This window comes from Fusarium phalaenopsidis (assembly GCF_050370095.1).
Source record: "Fusarium phalaenopsidis strain FUZ10S chromosome Unknown contig_32286, whole genome shotgun sequence".
Taxonomy (NCBI): domain Eukaryota; kingdom Fungi; phylum Ascomycota; class Sordariomycetes; order Hypocreales; family Nectriaceae; genus Fusarium; species Fusarium phalaenopsidis.
The window spans coordinates 2,441,615-2,463,918 of NW_028145413.1; the positions used below are offsets into that span (position 1 = coordinate 2,441,615).

Below are 22,304 nucleotides of genomic sequence, written 5' to 3' on the forward strand. Positions count from 1 at the left end.
AACGACGCTTGAGATGATGATTGTGTGATGTACGCGGCAATGTCTGGAGTTTTGGTTGGGTTGGCTTTGTTTTACTAGAGATTTCTTCCGTTATGATACCCATAGAGCCGTTGATTTACATATTCACATATACCATGAGATCCGATATGTGACGCATCAAATTGACTACCATCCAAATGGCCGAAAGTTCCATGCGATATCATGCAAAAGCCCTCCAAGCCGCGTCGTGCCCTCTTCAGTCTCGCCATCTCTTGCTTCCATTGAGAAACCATGCATAGAGGGCATCTTGTCAGCATGTTCACATTCGAGTCTTGTTTCAAACCACTCCTTCAGCAGCCGCGTCTTCGTCGCCAGCTCCCCCAACGTGCTATCCTCGGCCTCTTCCTCTTCAGAGAGCGTATCCCCTGCCATGGCAGCAAATTCTTGCATCGCCTTCATGTGTTGTGCCTGTGCCTTCTCAATGTGCGCCTGTACCTCTCCCAACACGACGCTTAGGTCGAGCGTCTGCCGGGCGGCCGCGGGGTCCCAACCAGGGGCGTCGATGAGCAGTAGCCGTGCCGCCAGAACCATGACAAACGCAGCTTGATCAGTGGTTATAATTGAACGTTTCAGTATATCCTCTGGTGGAGAGGACAGGAGAAGGTCAAAGAAGGACCGTATGGCGTCGAGACAGTTACGGAGGCAGATCAAGAGATAAACGAACGGGGCAACGCCTTCGTCTGGATGATCTGCCACCATAACAGCGGGCTCGTAAAGACGCACTAGAGTGTACTGATGATAAAGCTGGAAAATCCGATGATGGCTTGCAGGATCATTCCGAGTAACTTCAGCGAGGCGTTCCAGGTCAGCTCGAAAACGACGCCCATTACCTTCGAGAAGAAAGGCGTAGGGTCTAGAGAGGGTGCGCTCATGTGGTTCACCAAAGCCCTTTGACAATCTTTCGCTCATCTCGATAAACCGTACGAGATGTTCCAGGGCGGGGCTAGATGTCGCGCTTTGAGAGGCGGCTATGTTGTTGCAGCAGATATCAATATGTGCTGCGTCAAGGGGGTTGCTTCGAGACTGTTTGGTTGAGATACTTGTATACGTCAGTGGTTTGCTACAAGATACCCACGTTTTATACTTGCATAGAAAGAATGCAGTAGAGGCCAAGAAGACAGCATTGCTCATCCAAGGAATGTGCCTTTACTTCTTGTCGCATCTTTTCTGTCAGGCCCGAGGTCCCAGACTGGCCACTACTGCTGACCTGCTCAGGCGATGATGAGGATATTTGAGTAATGCCTAGCTTGTGTGTATATCCAAGACCAAGAAAAGCCAAGTTCGTAACCTGGCCTTCGTCGATGTAGCAGGTATGTGCCCTGTTTAATCTCATTAGCCATGGGCAACTGAGTGTAAAATAAATGAATATCTTACCAAGCGGCGACAACTAGCAGACCTTGAAGTAGATCCAGAGTCTTTTCTTCTTCTACCAGCATTCTATAGCCTAGGTACGCAAGCGTGTTGCGTTTCATCTCGACAAGTCTTGATCTAGGCAATGGCGAAGTAACAAGCAAGATGGCCCGGAACAAGAAGGGCTTCTCCTTGTATAAGTCCTCAGCTGCCGAATCTTCCTTCACGGTTACAAAGGGAAAGTGCAATGTATGATTCCGGCGGAAAGTAGTCAAAGCAAGAGTTGCTTGAGGCCATGAAAGCCCAAACGGAGGTTGCAGAGTCTGGGAGTTCAACGGAGAATCAGCCTGCTGATTATTCTTGACTAGACCTCCAGCACCTCTTTCATGACTTCCAATACCTGTAATCAATCAGTTGAAGCTATTAATTACGGGACCTTGCTTTGTTGGGTAGAAAAATGGCCTTCCATACCGTTGTTCTCATGCCCCCCTAAGACGGTGGTTTGCTCTAGGGTAGCCGAGCTTCAAGCAACATCAGATACCCAACCTCATAAATCTAATGTAATTGATCCCTACCTGTCACCCATTTTTATCCTCCTGGGCTTTCTCAAGCTTCTCGTAGTCTGGGGTAGGCATTCTAAATTCATGCTCTGGCACCTTTACCACGTTATCCACACGTTCTCGACGAGTAAGAAGCATAGGGGGGATATTCACCTGTCACACAAATGGCGTGCAACATTGTTTGGCTGAAAACGACATTTCGCCCTGGCCTTTACACAAGAGACGCAGGATCTGAGCCGGCGCGGCGGGCTAGAGGATCTTTCCGCCATGGTCGGCGAGTGTTTTCGAGGATTGTTCCTGGATGGTGATGAGGTCAGTCAGCAAGCGGTAGTTAGACTATCCAACCTAGATTCGGACCAAGCGTAACCCGGCGTGACCTTCAGGGATAAAATATACTCTGCGTTCCACATTGAGACTGTGACCATTCAGGTATCTTCTATCGCGCACTAACTGCCCAATATCCTGCCACCTCAACACCAATATCAACGTTTTCCAGCCCAGCCGCTTGCATCTCGCCTGTTGTCTCGTTATCGCTTCGTGCTTTTATTCGACTTTCCTAGCCTCAAGTATATACGAGGCTAGAACCTCTATATCTCACTGCCCACGTAACTAATGAGCGCGGAACTCTCAACCACGAGAAAAAGAAACTACAATATCAAACATGTCCTGTGAGCCATGATACATAACGAGGAATAATGCCTCGAGATTGGCCCAGGCCTCGACTCCCTTCCCTTCCCTTCCTTTCCTCCCGCCTTGAAAACGCCTACGCCAACCCTGAATCAAACTGTAGTGGTATCTGTTTGCAAAACACATTCTTCCCGACCTGACACAGATGCCCTATATCTCCAAACGCCGCACCCAGGGCCCAAATCTCCATTGGGCTGCTCTTGCTTCTTCTCCGCTCGCACATATCTGCTTTTTGCACCCCGTTAATCGTCGTCTAGGATTTCAATCACGGTCGCTCGTGCCGGCATGATGGATTCAGACCGCCGAGTATCCCTTTTGGCCACTGTTGGAGGTCTTGGCCCAGGTGACTCGTCATCATCAGAGTCATCTGGCTCCTCGACAGCACACCACACTCCCGTGGCATCTATCGTGATGGCCTTTGTCCGCGTGTCACCATTGGCAACCAAAGCCTGTCTAACACCGACAAGGTAGTCGTCAACCCAGAGACTGCTGGGGCGGGCATCCTGCCCGCAAATTGGGCATTTCCACACATCCACCAGCGAGGGCTCGTCCCCTACTTGCGACGCTCCCCCCCCTTGTTGTGCCGGTTTCTGAGGCCGCGTCTGGAGCCACGTCTCCAAGTCGAAGCACTCAAGGTGTTGGCAATGAGCCCCTCGAACAGGAATGTTGAATCTGGTTGCGCTGAAAGGGTCTGCCAACGAGACAGTCAGAGTCTCGTCCTCGACGATGACATCGTCAGAGTCCGAGCCGCGTAACCGTCCTTGTATCTTCCGCCTCGTGTCCTCCATTGGAATTCTTCGTCCTGTCTCGATCATCTTCATGGCAGAATCGTGGCTGATGGTCTCCACAATCTCAACTGCCAAGAAATACTTGACGCTCAGTCTTTGATTTTGGGGATTTTGAGGAAAACTCAATCTTAAACTGTTCTCGCCCTCAACCAAGAAGTCGGTCAGCTCCATTGGCTGATCCTTATGGAAGTGCTGCTTTCGACGCAACTCCATGCAGGTACGGTTGAGATCGAAAAAGATGTAAGGCGGCCACTGTGCTGCTGCCAGCACCCAATCTGCCTCTTGAATCACTGTCTCCTTGGCAGACCGCGCGCAGGTACGAAGTCTGTATCGACAAGAGCCTTCAGAGTAATAACAGTATGGGAGACCTTCTCCTTGAGTCTTCCTGGCAAGTCTCTGCATATGATCTTTGGGCACATTGAAGCTGAATATTCGTAGACCTGTTTGTGGCGCAATCAACGTGGGCTGAAGCGCGAACTGCTTGATGTATTGATAATAACGAGTGTTCGCCGGTTGTGCAGGGACGCGTCGAGGGCTGCGCAGGCCAACCTTGTGCAGACCAACCTGGAGCGACACTCGGCCGTACGGGCTCATTGGGTACTCTGTCTCAGGGATTGGCGCGAACGCCCGTCTCGGCGGAACTGGTCGGTGGACACCAGGTGTTTGGTATGCTTGATGCTGCGGCATCAATGCTTGTACTGGGTGAGGGTAGTTTGGCGAAGTGGGTGTCAACACGGCATGCTGCATGTGGGGAAGAGGTTGAACTGCTTGATGGGGATGCATCATCTGCGTATGAGGATGTGCCATTGGGGCAGGGTTCATGACTTGACGAGGCCCTGATTGCGGAGCCTGTTCAATATAGTGTGGCTGGGCCGTTGGAGGATGTTGTAGGTAACCCCCCTGCGCATTGGGAACTGACTGCGATGGGTATGCAATAGAGGCTGCTCTTCTTTGCGGATGGAGCGGTGGTCCATTTGATAGGAGAACAGGAGCCTGGAGTTGCCCCTGGGAGGGCATGACAGGGGTTTGCGGTGTACTCTGAGATCCATTCCTTGAATGTGATGGTGAGGGCCCAGCACTGGCCGTCCCGGGTAAGGATGGTGGTTGAATTCGTGGGGAGTAATAGTTGGTAGTAGATGGAGGCGGAGCTATCCGAGGATCGGTTGGCACATAGTTGGGACCAGACCTTCGATGCTCCTGGAGGGCCGGACTGCCCGGTGGGGGGTGCTGGTTGGTGATTGCTGGGCTTGACACTCTGCGATCGCTAATCGAGGGACGCGGGGCCAATGCGTCGAACTGAGGCACTGAGGGAGATTGTGCCAACGCCGGTGATGATACCGCTGTGTGAGATGGGACTACAGGCGACTGAGGCACTGAGCGTTGCCCACGTCGTTCAGCTATCGGGCCAGTGTGAGTGATTGCAGGAGAGAGCATTGTATCTATGCGTTGGAGGAGAGGTTAGTAACCAAAGCAATTGTAAAAGGGGATAGGCAACGTACTAGGTGGGAGTTGTTGCTGCTGTCGTAATTGTTGATGTTGGATTTGGGTCTGGTGACGTTGATGTTCTTGCACTACAAGACTTGAGTACTGGGCTATGATCTGAGACCGAGCTTGGTTGATCTTCTCAGGAGCGTCGCCGCGATCGGCCGCAGCAGCTTCATTAGTTCGATCATTCTCAAAGATGTCGTTTATCGCATTTGCTACAGGGCCGTCTTTAATGCCGAGCCATCTGCGACTCATGGTAAAGAACATGGCCTGTAGCCCCTGAGAAGGGCAGCGAAGTACCTCGATCAGCTCGCAAGCAAGGAGCGGATGCATCCGGCTCCCAACGGATTGAATGAGATTATACCAATTCAATGACAGCTGGATCAGAAACGTGCCAATGTCCTTGGCCAGGGAGGATGGATGAAATACTCTCAAGACTTCCGCCAGAGGAACAGGAAAGTTGGCAAACCATTCCAGATGAGAGACCGACATGGCTTGGTTATTTCTGAGGACGGTCTGCAATGTTTCAAAGGAACCATCAACTTGACTAGGGTCGACTAGACCCTGGAACATCTTGTGAACTGGTGCTTTATCCAAGGACCAGGCACAAAGGATTTGATGAAGTGCGATGTAGAAGTGATCGGTATTTGCACATGCTTCAATCAAGATCCTGTAACGAGGTTTCTCGACATTGTCATTCAAAAGTCCCGCGCTATCGCATTCTTTCACGCGGCTAGTAATGGTTTCTTTCCATTGCATAGACAGGGCCTGGTTTCTCAACTCGTTGGGTGTGGCCGGGCCTTGAACACGGGCGCGCTTCGCCCGATGTAGATGTACATCAGAGGTAGGTCCATTGGTCCTTGCCCTGGGTTCTGAAGGCGCAACAACGTCGATCTGCGCGTTTGCTGGGAGGGATGCTGGTAGCACCGCTGTTTGGTTGACGAAGGCAGTTGGAACCTGCGCGCTAACTAGGAAGGGCATCGGCAATGCCCCTGCTTGATTGACTGAGACAGACGGGGTAGAGTCAACGGTCATGTTACGGCTCGGCGGTTCGGTTGGGAGTGGATGAGGAGGCGTAGAATTCGAGTTTTGCTCCTGGAAAGCCGGAGCAGTATTTGAAAAGGGTACTGCGCCGTCTCGGCCCACGCCGTTAGGGAGAGGGTGCCTCGATGCTGTGCCCTCGGGGTGGGCGGTTGGCAAAGTGTTGGCGCAGTCGTGCTGGTTTGCAACATTCGGGCTCGGTGCGTCAGTCAGTGCTGGGGAAGGGAGGATGGTTGAAGCTCTAGAGAGTGAGTTAGCGGGAACGACAAGTCTAAGAGCGCCTGTGCCATGTATTGCGAGCTAGACAAGCTAAGGCTGCCAAGCGACACTAGGTTATTTTCCCCAGACCAAGCGTGACACAAGGCCTGGATGAAACTGCGACAGATAGGAGAGAGGACTCTTCCTGTACCTAATTGTTTCAACAGGAGCTGTCGGCTGATCAACAACGTGACCGATGGAAATGTTCTCATGCTGTGGAGCAGTCTCGTTCGAGGTAGGCAAGGGAGCGGTGGTGACGGGTTCGGTAGCGGGCTCTGCTGTTGGGCGTCCTCGCTTTCGAGGTTTGACCTGGGAGGGTCTGGGTTCCTGCCTGGGAGCGAAGTCTGTAGATGAGCCGGTGGTCATCCAAGAATGATTGCGACCGCCGAGGAGCAAGTTGAGGGTTTCATTTGACGTCGCGATCTGATGGGATTCGGAGGGAGGGGCGGCCCTTGGCTGGATTGACCTGGATGTTTGTGGCATTTCACAGGTTGGTGATATCTGGGGAGGTTCTGGAGAGGCGATCGCGTATTAGCCCGGGAGAAGGTCGTAGTAGAGACGAGATCGTGAATACCATCTGGATGTTATCTGGGGATCATGCTCAACGTCGCCGCTTTCTAAAGTCCAGAGCCGACAGGTTAATCATGATTCGCCGGACGGTTGCGCGGAGGGCGAGGGTGTCAGCGGCGACGTGCTGGCGATCGCGAAGCCGAGGTGAGCAAATCGAGACAAACGTGTCGAGGATCAAGTCGTCTGCGAGCGAGGATTGGAAGAGGAAGAAAACCAGTACGGTGCGGTGCGAAGGAAGGTGGTTGAATCGGCAAGCGGCAGGCGGCAGGCGGAGAAACCGTGGGAGACGAACGCGGCAGGTCCAGTCAAAGGGTGCAGTGCAGCGCAGTTGTAGCGCAGTGCAGTCGCAGACCCCGGGCAGGGGAGAGAACTGGAAGGAACCAAACGGACGGGGACGGGGAACCTACAGTAAGGCAAGAGTGATGGAGCAAACAAAGAAGAAGAAGGGCTTGGGCAAATGTGATGTTCTCTTAAGCCATCAGCCAACCCATAAGCCGTCAGCCGGAAGACGGCTGTTGCTCGTTGGGACCTTATTCGCCTGGTTGGTCTTGGTGCTGCAGTGTTGGAGCAGCAGCCCGTTTGTATGCTCGCCGAGGCCGTCCTGCGATTGGGCTGACACGGATACTGTGAGTGGAGATATTTTCTTGGGAGGGGGATGTAGCGGGGAGATGGGGTCGGCCAAGATCATCAGTGCCTCACGACGCTTGCAAGGTGGGTAGGTGCTGCAAGTAAGGCAGACTGATTTCTTTCGTCTTGAAATACTTACTTGAATGGAGGTACACATGGCGTTTCATATTCCTCCCATCTTTGAAGGTATATATATAGTGTTGAGCCAACGACTTCTTTGTCTCCAAAGCCATCTGCCCCCTGACTGGTCCGACCTGGGCAATGTGTACGTATTGAATGTAGGCAAATCCACTTACACACATGATTGTGAATGCATCAAATTTCAAGTTTATCACACACACAATTACATAACTAATATGATCCCCCAGATGACGAGAAGAAAACGTGAAGAACCCCCTTCTCAAATAGGAGGTCCTCGGATAATTGCGCCGACGCACTCGAACCCACTTGAACGTGCTTAGCTGCTATGTCTTGCTTGATTCTGGCATGCATCGAGTTGTAGATGCAGGACTGGTGATGGTATCCACTTGGATCGGGTAGTGTGGACACGGATGTAAAGTCCATGATTCGTCTATTCCCGTGTTTCGATGAAGATCTAGGTTTTCCCAACAACTGCTCCAACTTGTCTTGTGCCTGTCGATATCTGGCGTTATCAGGAACGTTGCTGTCAATGGCGTCTGACTCGCCCATCCACTGAAACGCAAAAAGACCTTGCACCTGAAAAGACCGAGCGAAAAGACGCAATTGCCCCTGCTATGATCTGACAGTGTTTGAGGTCGATCAAACAACCCAACTCCAGGCATAATAGAGTTATGCCGGACGCTTCGCTTCCATGACCCCGGCGAAACAAGACCACCTGCGGGTGCCCAGACGCTACCTGAAGTTGTGAGCATCAGAGTCAGGTAAGTTGAGTTGAGTTGTTGGGGGCCTCACTGAGGGTGCAAAGTGCAAATGCACAGCTTATCCCGCGGGCACCTTCTCGTCCGTCAAGCCCCCTTGTGCCTGCCTGTAGGCTGTCTGTTCCGAGTAGGTACTGTACCTAGATGCGGCAGGAACGGGCAAAGTGATAGGCAGGCACCACGATGTTGCAGTCGGTCGCTCGTCCATCCATCCATCCACTACGAAGGTCCGAACACGCCGCGCATGTCCTTCCTTCCATTCAAGATTTGTAGTCCCGTAAAAATTCTTTATTGCAATCCCCACGGTCGATACTAAACCTGAAAATTCTTCACTTCCTCTCTATCTACCTTCTTGCTGCCCACCTCTACCTACCTAGACATCCTCCTCCTCCTCCTCCTCCTCCTCTAGAAGTGCACATTCACAATACGAGCTTTTCAGCTTCAGTCCCGGCCCGTCTTCTGTACAACACTGCGCGGTGGCCTTTGCCATCATCAGCGGCTCGTTGCGTCACCCTCATTCGCTAACTGTACCACGTCTCCTTTCCCAATCTCCCGTTCAACAACCCCTCGTCGCCATTCGTGTCTCTCGTTCTCGAATCAACCTATCTCGTCCCATGCGCGTCCATCTCAGCCCTGCCAAATCACAGAGAACCACGGCTCGGCTCATCGACAACGCTTGACTCTGTCCTGATTTCACCACAAGCCCACTGTGTTGGCATTACATCCCAAAATAGAATCTGCAAAGGTTGGCCGCATCACCCAATCCCAGATACCCCCTGGAGTGGAGGAGCCCAATGCACCTCTGAAGCAACAAAACCTCTTCCAGAACCTTGCAATTGCCGAGGAATTCTGGCCTTTCAATAATTTCACGCTTCTGACAAGCATTTTCAAATCCAGACAGGATCCAAACTATCATAGTTGTCTCCTCCCTCGTCTTCACCCTTCACGCCCTTTTCAGTATCCCATCTGCTTGGATTACCACGTCCAGCCCACCTTGGTAAAAAGTCATGAACAACTCGGGTCGCACCAATCGCAGCCCTCCACGCTAGGCCCTCTCTCGCCCTGTCCAGGGACCACGGTCCTCTCCCGCCTCCCCAACCGCCGCTCCACTACCTACAGCAAAGCATACCTTAGCGTACCATTCGAGAGCACCACCACAGCGCACCACCACAGCCACAGCGAAGCTCAGAGCACCTCCAGAACCCGACAGCGCAACTCCATCATCTCCAGCCATCCTGCCGTAGAGCGTCAACCAGGCAGACAACCCGTCCTGGCAATACAGGCTCGACGGATGGCGTCTGTTGAGCGTCTTCACCAACTTGTTTCTCCCTCCACCCACGGATAGACTCCTTAGGCCTCCCCCTCGGAACCGCGCCACCGTTCGGGCAGAGTTTAAGCCGCCCTTGAACCACCACTCCGTTTCTCGGTCTCTCCGGCCTCGACCAGTTCACCATCAACAATCTTGCCTCAACCATCACCAGCGCATCGCTCCGTCACATCATGGCCTCTAGGGGCCCTAACGAAGGCCCTCTACGGCCTGAGGTTGGCGACACCCTGATCGTGATACGTAAGCTTGTCTCCTAGCCCCTCGTTCTTTCTTCGTCAAACTGGTGATGCTGACGAATATCTTCGACATGCAGACGATTTCCAAGCTCGAAGCTCCGATGAATTGAGTCTTGCGAAAGGCGACCGAGTCGAACTCATAGAACGAGATGACGAGTTCGGCGACGGCTGGTTTCTCGGCCGCCACATGGTAAACAACAACAATGGACTTTTCCCCGAAGGTCTGCATCCCGACACTATCACCACTCCTGCGCGAGAAATAATTGACCATCCATAGTCTACACCAGACCCGCCCCCAAGATCGTTCCTACGAGCGCCTTTAGCGCCGCAAAAGGTCCAACTTCTCATCATGACGCAGCACAAGATTCGAGGGTTATAGGCAGCGCGGATGCCATCTCAAGGGAGGAGCCGATTCCAAACCGGCAATCCGTGGCGATTCCCCAACAGCCGGTGACTCTCCCTTTGAACAATATGAAATCCGAACCCGTCCTGGCTTCGAGCGAACCCCCCATTCTGCCGACCTTGAACCATCTCACCTCACCAAGTCAGGATAGCCCTGTTCTGCACGAAACCCTCAACGTTATCAACGAGCATATCACGGATTTGCGATCGCCGGCGAGCAACGGTGGACTCCGAGCAACAGCGACCGATTCCGGAAGCGAGTATAGCAGCACACCCCTCGACCACCGAGCGTCTTATATTCATGGCGAGGAGACTGACGAGGAAGAGGAGGACCTTCACTCACGCGCCGAAGTTGAAGCTTGGTCTCCCGATGATGTGGCTGAATACCTTTTCACTTCAGGTGTTGAGAAGCACCACTGTGAGGTCTTCAGAGACCAGGAGATTTCGGGTGAGGTTCTTCTGGGCATGGACCAAAGCTCGCTATTTATCAAAGCGTTTGATCTCGGCTCCGTTGGCCGGCGGTTGAAAACCTGGCACAAGATCAAGGCACTGCAAGATGAGGTGAATACTCGCGGCCTAGAAACGCGGCGGTCGACACAGACCTATGGAAACGACGGCGTCGAGGAAGTGAGACGCACTAGGAGTCGAACAAACACTATCACCAACCGGCCAACATCTATTCAGACGAGACGGCTTTCTCTTTCGCAAACCCCCAAGGCCTCGCCGACGCTTGCCACACATCACGCGCAAGACAGCACAAATCGCGCCAGCCACATCAAGAGACCATCCGCGGCATCAGTTAGGGAATTGCATCACTCACGTCGCCATTCTTCATCGACCGACTTCCGCAATGCTGGAACACCTGTCGCCCCCGGACTGTCTCCCACTCCTAAGATTACCAACACTGGCACCTACCCAGGAGTGGATGTCATGCACAAGAAGCAGCCATCGTTCGATCGGAACTGGACTTTGGGGAGCGCTTATTCTCAGACCTCGCCACGACCACTATCCTCAACCGGCCTCCAGGATCTTCTGAGTCCCCCTGGACCGGACGCGCACGACACTTCTTCGGTAGAGATGGATCGGGGTTATTTCTCTGGTACAGACGTTGAAGGGAGCAGACGCCGGAACCTTCTGCGAAAACGCGACAGTGGGGCAGAGTCGAGAAAGTCAAGTTATGCAGAAGAGCAAAGAGTTCGAAGCGCCACGGCCATCTCGAGGCAGTCAAGGTTCGGAAGTGTAGGATCCATGGCAGAGGGTGGCATGTCTTCAGCGGCTCAGAAGTATTACGGTATCCAGTCAGGTCCTCACCGGCGAACTGCGTCAACAACCTCGGACTCGATTAGGAATTTGCCTCCAGCTGGTGAAGCTCCATCGCCTACTGTCACCAAACTGGACACTTCAGTTGGATCAGCTCGTTCAACGGCGTCGCCCAGCACGGCTAAGCATCAAGGATTCAACTCGGATTGGCTCGCTTCGGTAGTCAACAAGCCTATTGCTTTGGCTGGAGGCAAGGGTATGCGCGCGATATCCGACAACCTTGGCCTTGACCGATCCAAGGCTGCAACACCCACAGACTCAACAACTAAGGAAATTATGGTGGAATCACCGTCACGAACCGGGTCGACGACACCCTCGGGCGGAGCCAGCTTTGATCTAGAGTCTCCTGATACCGCAAAGAGCCCCAGCACGACAACAACGCAGTCGAACAAGAAGGGCGGAAAGAAGGGCAAAAAGGAAACGAGCGCCTACACGCGCGGCTTGCTCAAGATTTCACCCAAGGAGGCGATGAAGGATGCCGATTATAGTGGCTGGATGAGGAAGAAGAGCTCAAACCTCATGACGACCTGGAAGCCGCGTTTGTTTGTTCTCAAGGGGCGTCGGCTGGCATACTATTACTCGGAGGATGATGAACAAGAGAAGGGCCTTATCGACATCTCGTTCCATCGAGTTCTCCCTGCCGATAACGAAAAGCTAACAGGCCTCCACGCCACTCTTACAAGCGTTGTCGGAGGCCAGGCAATTCCTGCGGACCCTGCTGACGCGCAACTGGAGAAGGGCGACGATTCCATCTTCATCTTCAAGCTTGTCCCTCCTCGTGCGGGCCTTTCGAGAGCAGTGAACTTCACCAAGCCAACGGTTCACTACTTTGCTCTCCCCAACTTGAAGCAGGGCCGATTGTGGATGGCAGCCCTGATGAAGGCAACGATCGATCGTGACGACACCAAGCCCATCACAACGAGCTATCAACAGAAGACGATTTCTCTTGCCAAGGCCAGGCAGATGCGGCACCGCCCGCCGGCGTTGATGAATCTCGATGAGGGCACTGAGGAGAATGCTGCCGCTGCTGCTGCGGCAGCGGCGGCGGCGGCGGCGGATAAGAAGGATGCCAATGGCCTGGGCATCTCATACGATGAAGCTGACAGTGGCGTTTCTGGCGTGGATAAATTGGCTGGGCAAAAGGCTGAGGATGCTAAGACCAGTGTCGAGGCGGAAGAGAAGGACGCGCCACATGCCTCTTGAGGTCCACGAGATTTCCTCTGTCGTGTAGGGGCAGACACGCATAGGACGATGAATATTTGAGGCGACGTGCCGGGCCACCGGCGTCAACGGAGGGAGTCTTTGCTTTGGAATGGTGTGAGGCGTTTCGGTTCTTTCCTTGAGAATATTCCCCTTTCTTTCACAACTTTTCTCCTCTTCTCATATAGAAGTTTGTCTTTGTTGATACCTTGGGCTCAGTCAGGAGAGGACATCAAAAGTCTATCAAGAATGGGTGAGCCAGAAGCAGATGGAGGGAGGGAGGAGGAGGAAGCTGTTTACATGTTAATCTATGCACACGCGTGTGCTACGGACGCAGAAACACGAACGAGCAGAATGACACGTAAGAGATGACGATGACGAAGACGGCTTCTTGTCAGTCCTTTCAAAAAAAAAGATATGGAGCGATGGATGGGATGGATGATTTGCCGGATTTGGGAAGGGGTTCTGTGGATGGGTACATATTAGCGACTTTAACCTCTTTTTCTTCCTCTTTGTTTGTAATCTGAGAAGAACCATTTTCTTGGTGACGAGATGGAGCTTTGCTATTATATGTGCGGGTTTGAGAGATCTCTGTTGATCAGAATCTCAGGGGGGAGTGGAAGTGTTGCAAAGGCAGACAGACAGATAGTTATCAAGCACATGTGATATCACACGAGACGAGTTCAAGGCTTGATTCATTTCATATTGCATCTTGATTTAATTTAATAGCACAGTCAGTTAGTCAGTCGCTTGCTCTAGAGGTATATCGGGGGATATCAGCAAATGGGAACCCCCCCATGAAAAACTCCACGTCCTTGTGTCGAGCAAAGCTTCAAGCTCAAGGTCATCTTGCTGTCCGTCGGAATGGCAGAGGCCAGCCAACCAACACAACACCTTGCCTGGCGCTCTTGCTCTCGTAACAGCGTCGACATAACATATCCAGCACGCCCTTTCTTCGTTCGTATTCGTCATTAGACCGTCCAAAACGCCTCGAATGCTCGTATACCCGATCCCACCCTTTCCTTTCCCTGCCCTCTGTTGCGCCGTCGGTCGTAGTGGTACAACAAGAGAAAACACACGTCCTAATCCAGGGCCAGTTTTCTTAGGTCATGAACCTTGGACTGTTTGGTTCATACCTTCCAACAACTGCCTGATAGATTTCATTAGATGCTGCTCAACGCCCTCAAAGTTGCCGACTGTTTCACCCTCTCCAGGCGGGGGCACGATGCTGGCGTCTGCAAAACCCAGGACGCGGTCAATGGCTGACAGGGTGACCGCCTCCGCCTTGGCCTCACCCAGCTTCGCCCTCAGCGCCTTGACCGAGACATCCTTGAAGCCCGTGAGAGATGCAAGAACCCTGGGTTCTAGAACGGGTGGCAGATCACTGGCAGGCGGAGAAGCGGAAGCTGCTGGCCCAGGGGTAGGGCTATTCTTGGTGAAGCCTTCCATGACCTGACGGATGCCCTTCATACAGATGCTTTCCATCTTATCATTCTCCGTTGCCTGCTTTTTGAGACCAAGGCATCGATTGAGAGCAGACATTACTATGCCTTCTGATCTGGGGTTACGAGCCCTGTTCAAGTTCAACACCAAGCCGTTCTTGAGGTTGACGACAGCCGCAAGAAGACGGGGATCGATAACCGGGCGGGCTGGGGTAGCAGCTGCTGGTGTTGTAGCAGGTGGGCGAGTTGCCTGAGCAGCGGCAGGAGCAGCAGCAACAGGTTGGGAAGCTGGTGCAGGTCCAGGGACAGTCTTGGCTGCTGCCAGTGGCGGAGGTGGTTGAGCAGACGCTGCTGCTGTGGGTGCTGCGGGTGCTGCATGCCCATCTTCGCTCTTGACCGGAGGGTTTGCTGGCGGCGGCGGCCTCGGCGCATATGGTGAGCTGTAGGCGCCCGGTTGAGGGCCACCGAGCTGGGGCCGAGCTGGAGCCGGCGGAGGTCCATAGCCTGCCGGCAGCTGTGCGGGTGCCGGCGGTTGTGTCGGCGCTGTCTGGGCCGGTTGGCCCGCGGCTGGTTGCCCAGAAGCCGGCTGGCCGGGGGCTGGAGGTGAAGCCGACGCTGCGTAAGGCTGCACTGGTCGCGCTGCTTGACCCTGCTGTGCGTTGTAGGCCGGCATTTGATATGCCGGAGGTGCTTGGCCAGGGGGGTATCCAGGAGCCCCGGGTGCCACGTGCTGCGCAGCATTGTATTGATACGAGTACTGCTGGTTATAGGCTTGGCTGGCTGCCAGATTATTGCGGTCGGGAGAGGATGCCTTTCTCTTCTTCCCTGCGTCAAGTTCAACGCCAGGGACACGAGACCAGAGATTGGTAGTCTCATCCTTTCTGAAAGCCTCGTTCCCAATGAGATTGTGCCGCACACTGCTCTCCCACCCTTTGGTCTCAGTGCGGAAGAAGAAGTATGGGTATCGTTCGCAGATTCGCTTGTAGATCTGCTTAAGAGTGAGGCCGTCCGGTCCTGCTGCCGTGAGCGTCTCGTCGATGAGCACGCCATAGTTCTTGTTAGGCTTCTGAAGCTCTTCTTTAGTGTAGTCATTGACATTGAGGTTAAGAGGCGGTGACTTGGGGCGGGCCTTCTTCTCCTTCTTTTCTCGGGCACGCCTCTCAGCGTCCGAACCCTCAGCGCCATCTTCCTTGGGCTTGCGAGGCTTGTATTTGCGCTTCTCGGGTCGCTCACTAGCATCATCAGGCAGAGGATGTTTCCTAGGCCTTCCCACCTTGCGTTTGATGGGTGGTTCAACCGGGGGAGCTTGTGGCAAAGTCTTCTTGGCCATCTCTTGCTGCTGCTTCTTTAGCAATCGCTGTTCCCGTTTCGACATGATGCCGTTCTTTGGCGGTCTGCCTGGGCCTCGTTTCTTGGGGATCTGAGGCATCAGAGCGTGCGGTTGTAGTTCAGGCTCGGGTACCGATTCAGGTTTGACAAAGGGCTCCTGTACTGGAGCAGGCCTCTCCGGTTCTGGCTCTTGCTTTGGCTCTGGCTCTGGTTCAGCCTCCACTGTCTCCATCGGTTCAGCTTCGTCAGCTTCTTCGGCTTCGGCTTCAGCTTCAGCCTCATCTTCTTCTCCAAAGTCTGACAACTCAGGCGGGCTTGCCACCTCGGAGAGCTCATCGCTCGTGTCCTGGACTTGCCCATTGACGTGTGAGGATTCAAAGTCGAAACTCATCTCCTTGCCGCCATGGGCATGTCGTTTCTGAACCGCAGTTTCCTCTTCCACGTCCTCTTCAGCACCTGTCCGGCCTCGCTCAACTCCGTTGATTAGGAATCGAAAGTCGATGTCCTTGATCTGGAGGCGATCACCACATTTCAGCACCACCTTTTCACTCTTGTAGTGAACATCCTCGCAAAAGAAGCCGTTCTTGTGAAGCGGGATGGCCTCAAAGACGCCCTCCTTCTCATTATACGCAATCTTGAGATGCTCTCGCGAGATGGCCTTGGTCTTGGATGCGATGTTGGGACCTGGTGAGTGGATACCGATAAAGGGGACGTGCCAGGGTGATGGTCGTAGTGATGTCAAGTCTACTGCCGCAGCGCCAGGGGTATGAGAAACATATTGTCGATTAGAGATCATGTTTTCTTGCGCCTGCGCCGCCGCCTCATCGTTGTCGTGCTGCGATGAACCTTGAGTGCTAGTCTTTCGTCGCTTTGCTGGCCGGCCATTCTCTCCGTTGTCAGATTCGGGGCCCAACATTCCTCCCTCCTCGCTCACGTAGGATTTACTAAATTTGCTGCGGTCAGGTCCTCTTGGAGGAGATGGGGGTGGAAGGCCATTCTCTGCATGCTGTTCAACACGGCGACGGTAAGCTTCGTCACGCTTCTCATCGCGACGTGCCTGCTCCAGTGCGCGCTGATCTCGTCCAATAATGACGGCGTACGTAGTCATCTGAAAGACACTGTCGGCAAACTCGATGCGAGCAAACGACTCAAGGGTCTTATCAGCGTTCGCCTGGTGGATCGAGTTTGCCGGAGCAAGGCCATTAAAAGCTTCGTCCATGGGGTTAGGCAATGTGACCTGTGAGGGGGTGATTGTAGTCGGCGGTGCCGCCATTGAAGCCAGTGCCATCATCATGTACGCATGCTGGTTAAGCGTAGGCAAGGACACCGAGTTGTACGGCGTCGAGGGCGCGAATGTCTCATTCATGTTGTTTGCGGGGAGATCCAGCTGCATCGGAGTAGTTTGTTGGAGCTCGACAGCACTGTTTGATGGCGCACTCGCGTCAACGGGGGCAGGAGCATCGGGCATCGGGTGGTCGTTGGAGTTTGCATCGACAGGAGCCGAAGCCTGTGCAGTAGAAGCCGCCTCTTGTGATCGTGTTCCAAGCGCGGCGTCGGCGTTGAGAGCAGAGGTTGCGAGAGTGTTTAGAGCGGATCGGGGCGGCGGCGTCGAAGGTGGAGGCTGCGACGCCGGCGCTGTCGCCGAAGCAGAAGTTGCAGTTTCTCGATTCGGAGTCGAGGGCCTCGGTATAGGAGCGGTCGAGGGTGCTGTTGGCGATGTTGTTGACGGGACTGCTGGAGTTGGAGCTGGTGTGGGTGTGGGTGCCGATGGAGCAGCGGCAGTTGGCGGAGGTGGAGGCGCGGCGGATGTTGCTGATGATGATGAGGACTCGGCGACAGGCCCTGTGGCCGTTGAAGAAGGTGCATCTGCCGAAAGTGAAGCAGAAGGAGGCGCCGAAGTGGCCCCCTTGGAGTCGCGACTGTCGCCGTCGCTGGCATGGGCGGTGGCGACCAGTGTCGCCGTCGCTGTCGATATCGGTGCCGGAGTCGTCGCGACCGCGACCTGGGGTTCCGGGCGGTTCCCCAGGGCGTCGGGCAGGCCATTGCGGCCGGTCATGGACGAAGTCATCGCTGTTCACAGGAGCAGCTCCTTCGTCGCTTCGCCCTCACGGGGGTTGTGACTGACGACGACGGGACTCGACTTGGGCGCCGGGGCCGTGATTTTGTCGAGAATGACCGTTTTGGGGACAAGGGACGGGGAAAATAAAAGGTTCGAGACAAGGGAACGAGGCTTTCGCCTGGGTCCTTTGAGCCGCGATGTCTGGGAGGGTCAGAGGGGGGAAGGCTGCGCGCTGTGATTGGCCTGAGGGGGGGCTCCTTCCCTCACGGGCTCCGAGTCTCCTCTCACTTGCTAGCCTGACTGGTGATGGCTCCTGCCGCTAGTACCCATAGGGGACAAGGAAGGGACGACCGTGACGATGGGCACTGGACCGTTGAAAGCCTCCTTCCCTACGGATTCGTTGGAATGAGATGTTGGAGTGTAGATGGGAGCCTATTTTACGCTTCAACAAGAGAAAATGTTGGAGAGTTTTGCTGACAAGACGTCGGTGATGGGCGACACAATTGTCTCTTGGAGTGCAGGTGGTGATTTGGCTTGCGTCTTGGTTTCACGGCGCGCCATTGGTCGTTCATTCCTTGTTATTCAGGAAAGAAAACAATCCGGGGGACCTAAGGAAACGGGTGCTACTTGCCTCCCCTGCCAGTTCCAGCCTTGATGATTCACAATGGCAATAACTACCCAAACGCGCTCTCATTATTGTACCAGATGATAAAGGCCAATGATAGTGCAAGCACAGACTCACTGTCATTCAATCTGCTGTTTTGTTCGTTTTGTAAACGCTCCATGTTGAATGTGAGCGTTCGTCGCTTCACTCATGGCATATTCCTGATAGCCAGGGATACCCGTGCGTCAGTAGCTCAGATGAGGCCGTCCCCAGAGGCGCCTTTAACCAAACAAATAAACATTCCTTCAGGCACCCAAGACCTGTATCTCGGTCTGCATCGTGGCTTGATGTGGTGGACATGGTACATAAAATCCCTTATTCACGTTTTGATGGATGACGATGGGATCCTTGCTAGAGCATGTTCAACTTCGATGAAGCCCTGGGCTTGAACATCAACTTGGTACTCCTTCCTACTAATCGCAGAGAAATGTCGTATATCTGAAGGTTCTATCTCACAATATGTTCACGCCTTCTCATGCCCAACAAAATGCAACCTAGAGCCCAACGCCAACGTAGAAAGATAAGCTCCAAGTCTCGTGCTCATATTCTGAGTCAACGGTAATGAGTGTCGCGCAAAGAATCCGTTGACCATAACACGTGTCAATGCCAATGCCAATGCCAAATGTCTACGAGGGAAGGAAACAATGGAAAATTCAAACGCCGTAAGAATGCGAACAGTCATCAGCCAATGCCTTGTACCTTGACAAACAACCCATGTCAAGATCAATGAAGAAGGGGGTCACGCTCAGATGGGAAGATTCCTCGACGTGAGTGCCACTTTGCCAATCGTTCAGAGAGCCGGTACGCCCCATGACAGAGCATGCCTGCCAGGAACCCGACAGCATCGTTCCGGAAGGCCAGGATTCCGGCAGTCGTCATGAGCATGACGGTCCATCTCTCGGTGCGCTCCTCGTCTGAAAGGTCACGGTGTCGGCGAACATCTTGTCGCGCAGCAGTCTGCCACAAATCGGAAGCCCCTTGGTTGAGGCTCTGGCCAACCTTGGCCAGTTCGAGACCGGCCGCTATAACCATGATGCCGAGGAGGCTCTTGGGATAGTGCCGCAAGAGGTCAACCAGAGTTTCACCAAAAACAAGGCCCATGATCAACTTGAAAAGGCCGAGGATGATGATACTGGCGCCACTACGAGCCCCAAATCGGTACTGCGCGGCCAAGCCCCCAGCACCATGACAGACGGGCATGCCTCCGAACCAGGTGCTTGTGAGATTCATCAAGGCCACACTGATTCCGATAGAACCCACCGAAGGTGTAGGGATATCGGGTAGAAGATCTTGGGATAGTGCGCTGACAGCGATGATAGAGTTGAGCGTCGTCAGGGGTAGCTGGCCGATGGCCATCCACAACGCAGGTGAATCATCCTTCCCAACCCATCGAGGCATGACAAACTGAGGATGCCACACGTGGAACCACGGCAGACTCTGTTGAGACGTGAGGACCTGGACAAAAGCCAACAGCAGGGCGATGACGAAGAACAGCAACGCATAGGGGAAGCGAGATAGCTTCTGGGTACCGATGAGAGCAAGAAAAGCAACCAAGGCCCAGATGCGGTTATCAAGGGCCGGATGAATCCAGTGAAGAGGTTGAAGCAGTGACGAGCCAGCGCCGAGAATCAACGAGAGACCAGCTCCCAGCTGGATACCTTTGACCACGGGGATAGGAACGACACGCACAACCCATCGCAAGAGGCCGGTGACGCTCATGATGAACACGGCAGCGCCAACCCACTGTCCAGCAGCGGTCACTACACTCATAGCAGAGCCATTTGAGATGGCTGCCGAGGCAATAGCCTAGAAAGGGATCGATATAAGTCAGCCTGCTTAATCTCAAGAGTCCGGGTGATCCGGGAGAGTTGCTCGTAGGCTATAAATACTACTGACCTTCATCGGCTGAACTGGGAGAGGGATGCCATAGAAGACACCGGTGAGGATGTTAAACAACCCCGAAAATACGAGAGTGGTGCCGAGATGGATGGACCCTTGGGCGGCGAGGGCGATCATGAGCGGCAGCAGAGTGCCCAGATCGCCAAGAGACCCTGAGATCTCGGCCCATGGCGCCGCGCGAACAGTTGCGAGGTTGTTGCGGTTCAGGCGGCGCAAGTCACTGAGCCATGAGGGCGCCATGGCTTGGAAGGGGGCAAAGGCTGCGAGCAGCTTGCTAGGATGTGTTGATTATTGAAGACGTCAAGTATGTGAGAGGGCCAGCACGGGAGAAGCCTGGACTCTCACAACCTGTATAACCGCTGCAGCCACCAACGGCGACGTCGCAGCTGTTGACAGCGGCGTCGGTGCTATCCCTGTCGATCCGCCCGACGTTGCGTATGCTGTTGGCGCTCAACTCAGAGGCAAGAACAGTATCAGCAAGGGCATCGAGTTCCGGAACCTCGGCAGAAGTGCGCGGTTTTGGGCGCAGACAGAAAGGGTAAGGTTGGCGGCCTTGGAGGAGAGAAGAGGCGTTACGTTGGGTGGGAACTCCAACGAGAAGGCCTGTATGACAAATGACGCGACTCAAGCAGGTGCATCCGCTGGGAACGTCGGTGACGATGCCTACAGAAGCAAGAAAGTTCGCCGCGGCTACCGTATCATGAAGCGGAATTCGAGATGCAAGAAAAAGCCGCAATGCACGGTGCTATGTGTCCATCCCAACCAGGGCCACGGGATCGTTCCTTGATTCACTTCGTGCCCATGTCTCATCCGTCCTGTGCATTCACGTGTATAAGTCGAGCATATATCCGCCCAGGGTTCAAGGTCATCCGCCAGCCTCATCCGGGCTGCTGGCTGACAAGGCGAAAATGCCTCTTGGCACAAGGTTGAAAGACGGTGACTGCAGATGCCACTGTCCCAAGCCAAGTGCCGCCTAGAAAACCAAGACTCGCGTTCGCCGATTCAGGCTTGTCGCCAAGGGCCAAGCCGAACCCCAAGAAACAACTGGATCTTTGATCAGCTGCAGCTTGCTGGCAAACAGCATCCAGGCAGCGGAGAAGCCATGCAGGACCTGGAGATCCATGGATACGTGGGGCGCCCGGCTGGAGTGACTTAGGCAGGTTATTGGACTCGTGACATTCATGCTTCCATTCAGAGTTATTGGAACCCGCGTCAATGGGGAAACCGCTCGAGATCCGTCTGGAGGGGAGACGGTAACTATGCTGCGCATGCACACATCCAGCAGCAACGTGGAGGTGTCCTTGGGGCGCTTCTAGGCTTGAGGTCTTACAGAGACCTTGACCTCATTGGTGACGGCCGATACCACTAACCACGTACCCCATACTTTCGCGGCTTGGTTCCTGTCTTGGCTCTATCCCGGGCTTTGGTGACACTGGCTGGGATCGGTTCTGGAAACCAATGGCGGCGGGATGGGATCCTTAGGTACAGATTGTACAGCGGTTGACGCCTAGGATAACCTGAGGTCCTTGTGGAAGCGCGTGTCCTTCCTTGGGTCAGCCACAAAGCAAGCAAGCATCCAGCCGCGGCACCGGCCGTCGGAGAGTGCAGTTTGACGTGTTACGGTGTTTCGACTTGACGTCTGCACCCGTACAGTACAGTTCTTATCGCACGCATCATGACCAAGTAAGGAAAAGAGACGCCTAGGGTCTCTCCCGTGGCAATAGCCGGCGCATATTCCCATCCATGGTCCAGACACAACACCTAACCCAGAATGCCATCTCGTAAAAGATGAGACTCTGTATGTCTCTCAATCTCCTCGGGGCAAGGCTATGAGGTCATCGGCGGCGGTTGTCGCGGAGGAGGCTGGTAGCCGGGGCCCAGCGCCGGTGGCAGAGAGGCGTGGGCGACGGTAGCGAGGCGGGCGCCTCCCGGGGACAAGTCGGCATCTGGGGTGAGAAAACCCTTGCAGGCATCGTCGTTTATCCCTCGTCTCCCGGGACTTCCAGGCGGGATTTGCACGAAGGATGGATGGCCCGGGCAGGGCTCCTGGCTTGCTCCAGCTGCTGGCCCCTGGTCCAGACTTTGGACCGCGATGACACCGGGGGCGGGCATGGCCTGTAAG

At 54.2% G+C, this 22,304-nt stretch overlaps 4 protein-coding genes across 4 annotated transcripts; 1 reads left to right on the top strand and 3 right to left on the bottom strand.

The window, feature by feature from the left end:
* Positions 1–2,878: 2,878 nt before the first annotated feature.
* On the bottom strand, positions 2,879–4,018 carry LRP88_03072 (RING finger protein; the record flags this gene model as incomplete). Its single annotated transcript, XM_083239702.1, has 1 exon — positions 2,879–4,018. The coding sequence occupies one exon, from the start codon at positions 4,016–4,018 to the stop codon at positions 2,879–2,881; it is 1,140 nt and encodes a 379-aa protein (XP_083104832.1).
* Positions 4,019–9,804: 5,786 nt separating this feature from the next.
* On the top strand, positions 9,805–12,792 carry LRP88_03073 (uncharacterized protein; the record flags this gene model as incomplete). The annotated part of the gene is made up of 3 exons (XM_083239703.1): positions 9,805–9,871; positions 9,945–10,088; positions 10,145–12,792. 3 exons carry the CDS (start codon positions 9,805–9,807, stop codon positions 12,790–12,792), a joined length of 2,859 nt encoding a protein of 952 aa, XP_083104833.1.
* Positions 12,793–13,896: 1,104 nt separating this feature from the next.
* On the bottom strand, positions 13,897–17,628 carry LRP88_03074 (uncharacterized protein; the record flags this gene model as incomplete). Its single annotated transcript, XM_083239704.1, has 1 exon — positions 13,897–17,628. The coding sequence occupies one exon, from the start codon at positions 17,626–17,628 to the stop codon at positions 13,897–13,899; it is 3,732 nt and encodes a 1,243-aa protein (XP_083104834.1).
* Positions 17,629–19,006: 1,378 nt separating this feature from the next.
* Positions 19,007–20,422, bottom strand: LRP88_03075 (putative sulfate/molybdate transporter; the record flags this gene model as incomplete). The annotated part of the gene is made up of 2 exons (XM_083239705.1): positions 19,007–20,089; positions 20,180–20,422. The coding sequence occupies 2 exons, from the start codon at positions 20,420–20,422 to the stop codon at positions 19,007–19,009; spliced, it is 1,326 nt and encodes a 441-aa protein (XP_083104835.1).
* Between the last annotated feature and the right edge of the window lie 1,882 nt (positions 20,423–22,304).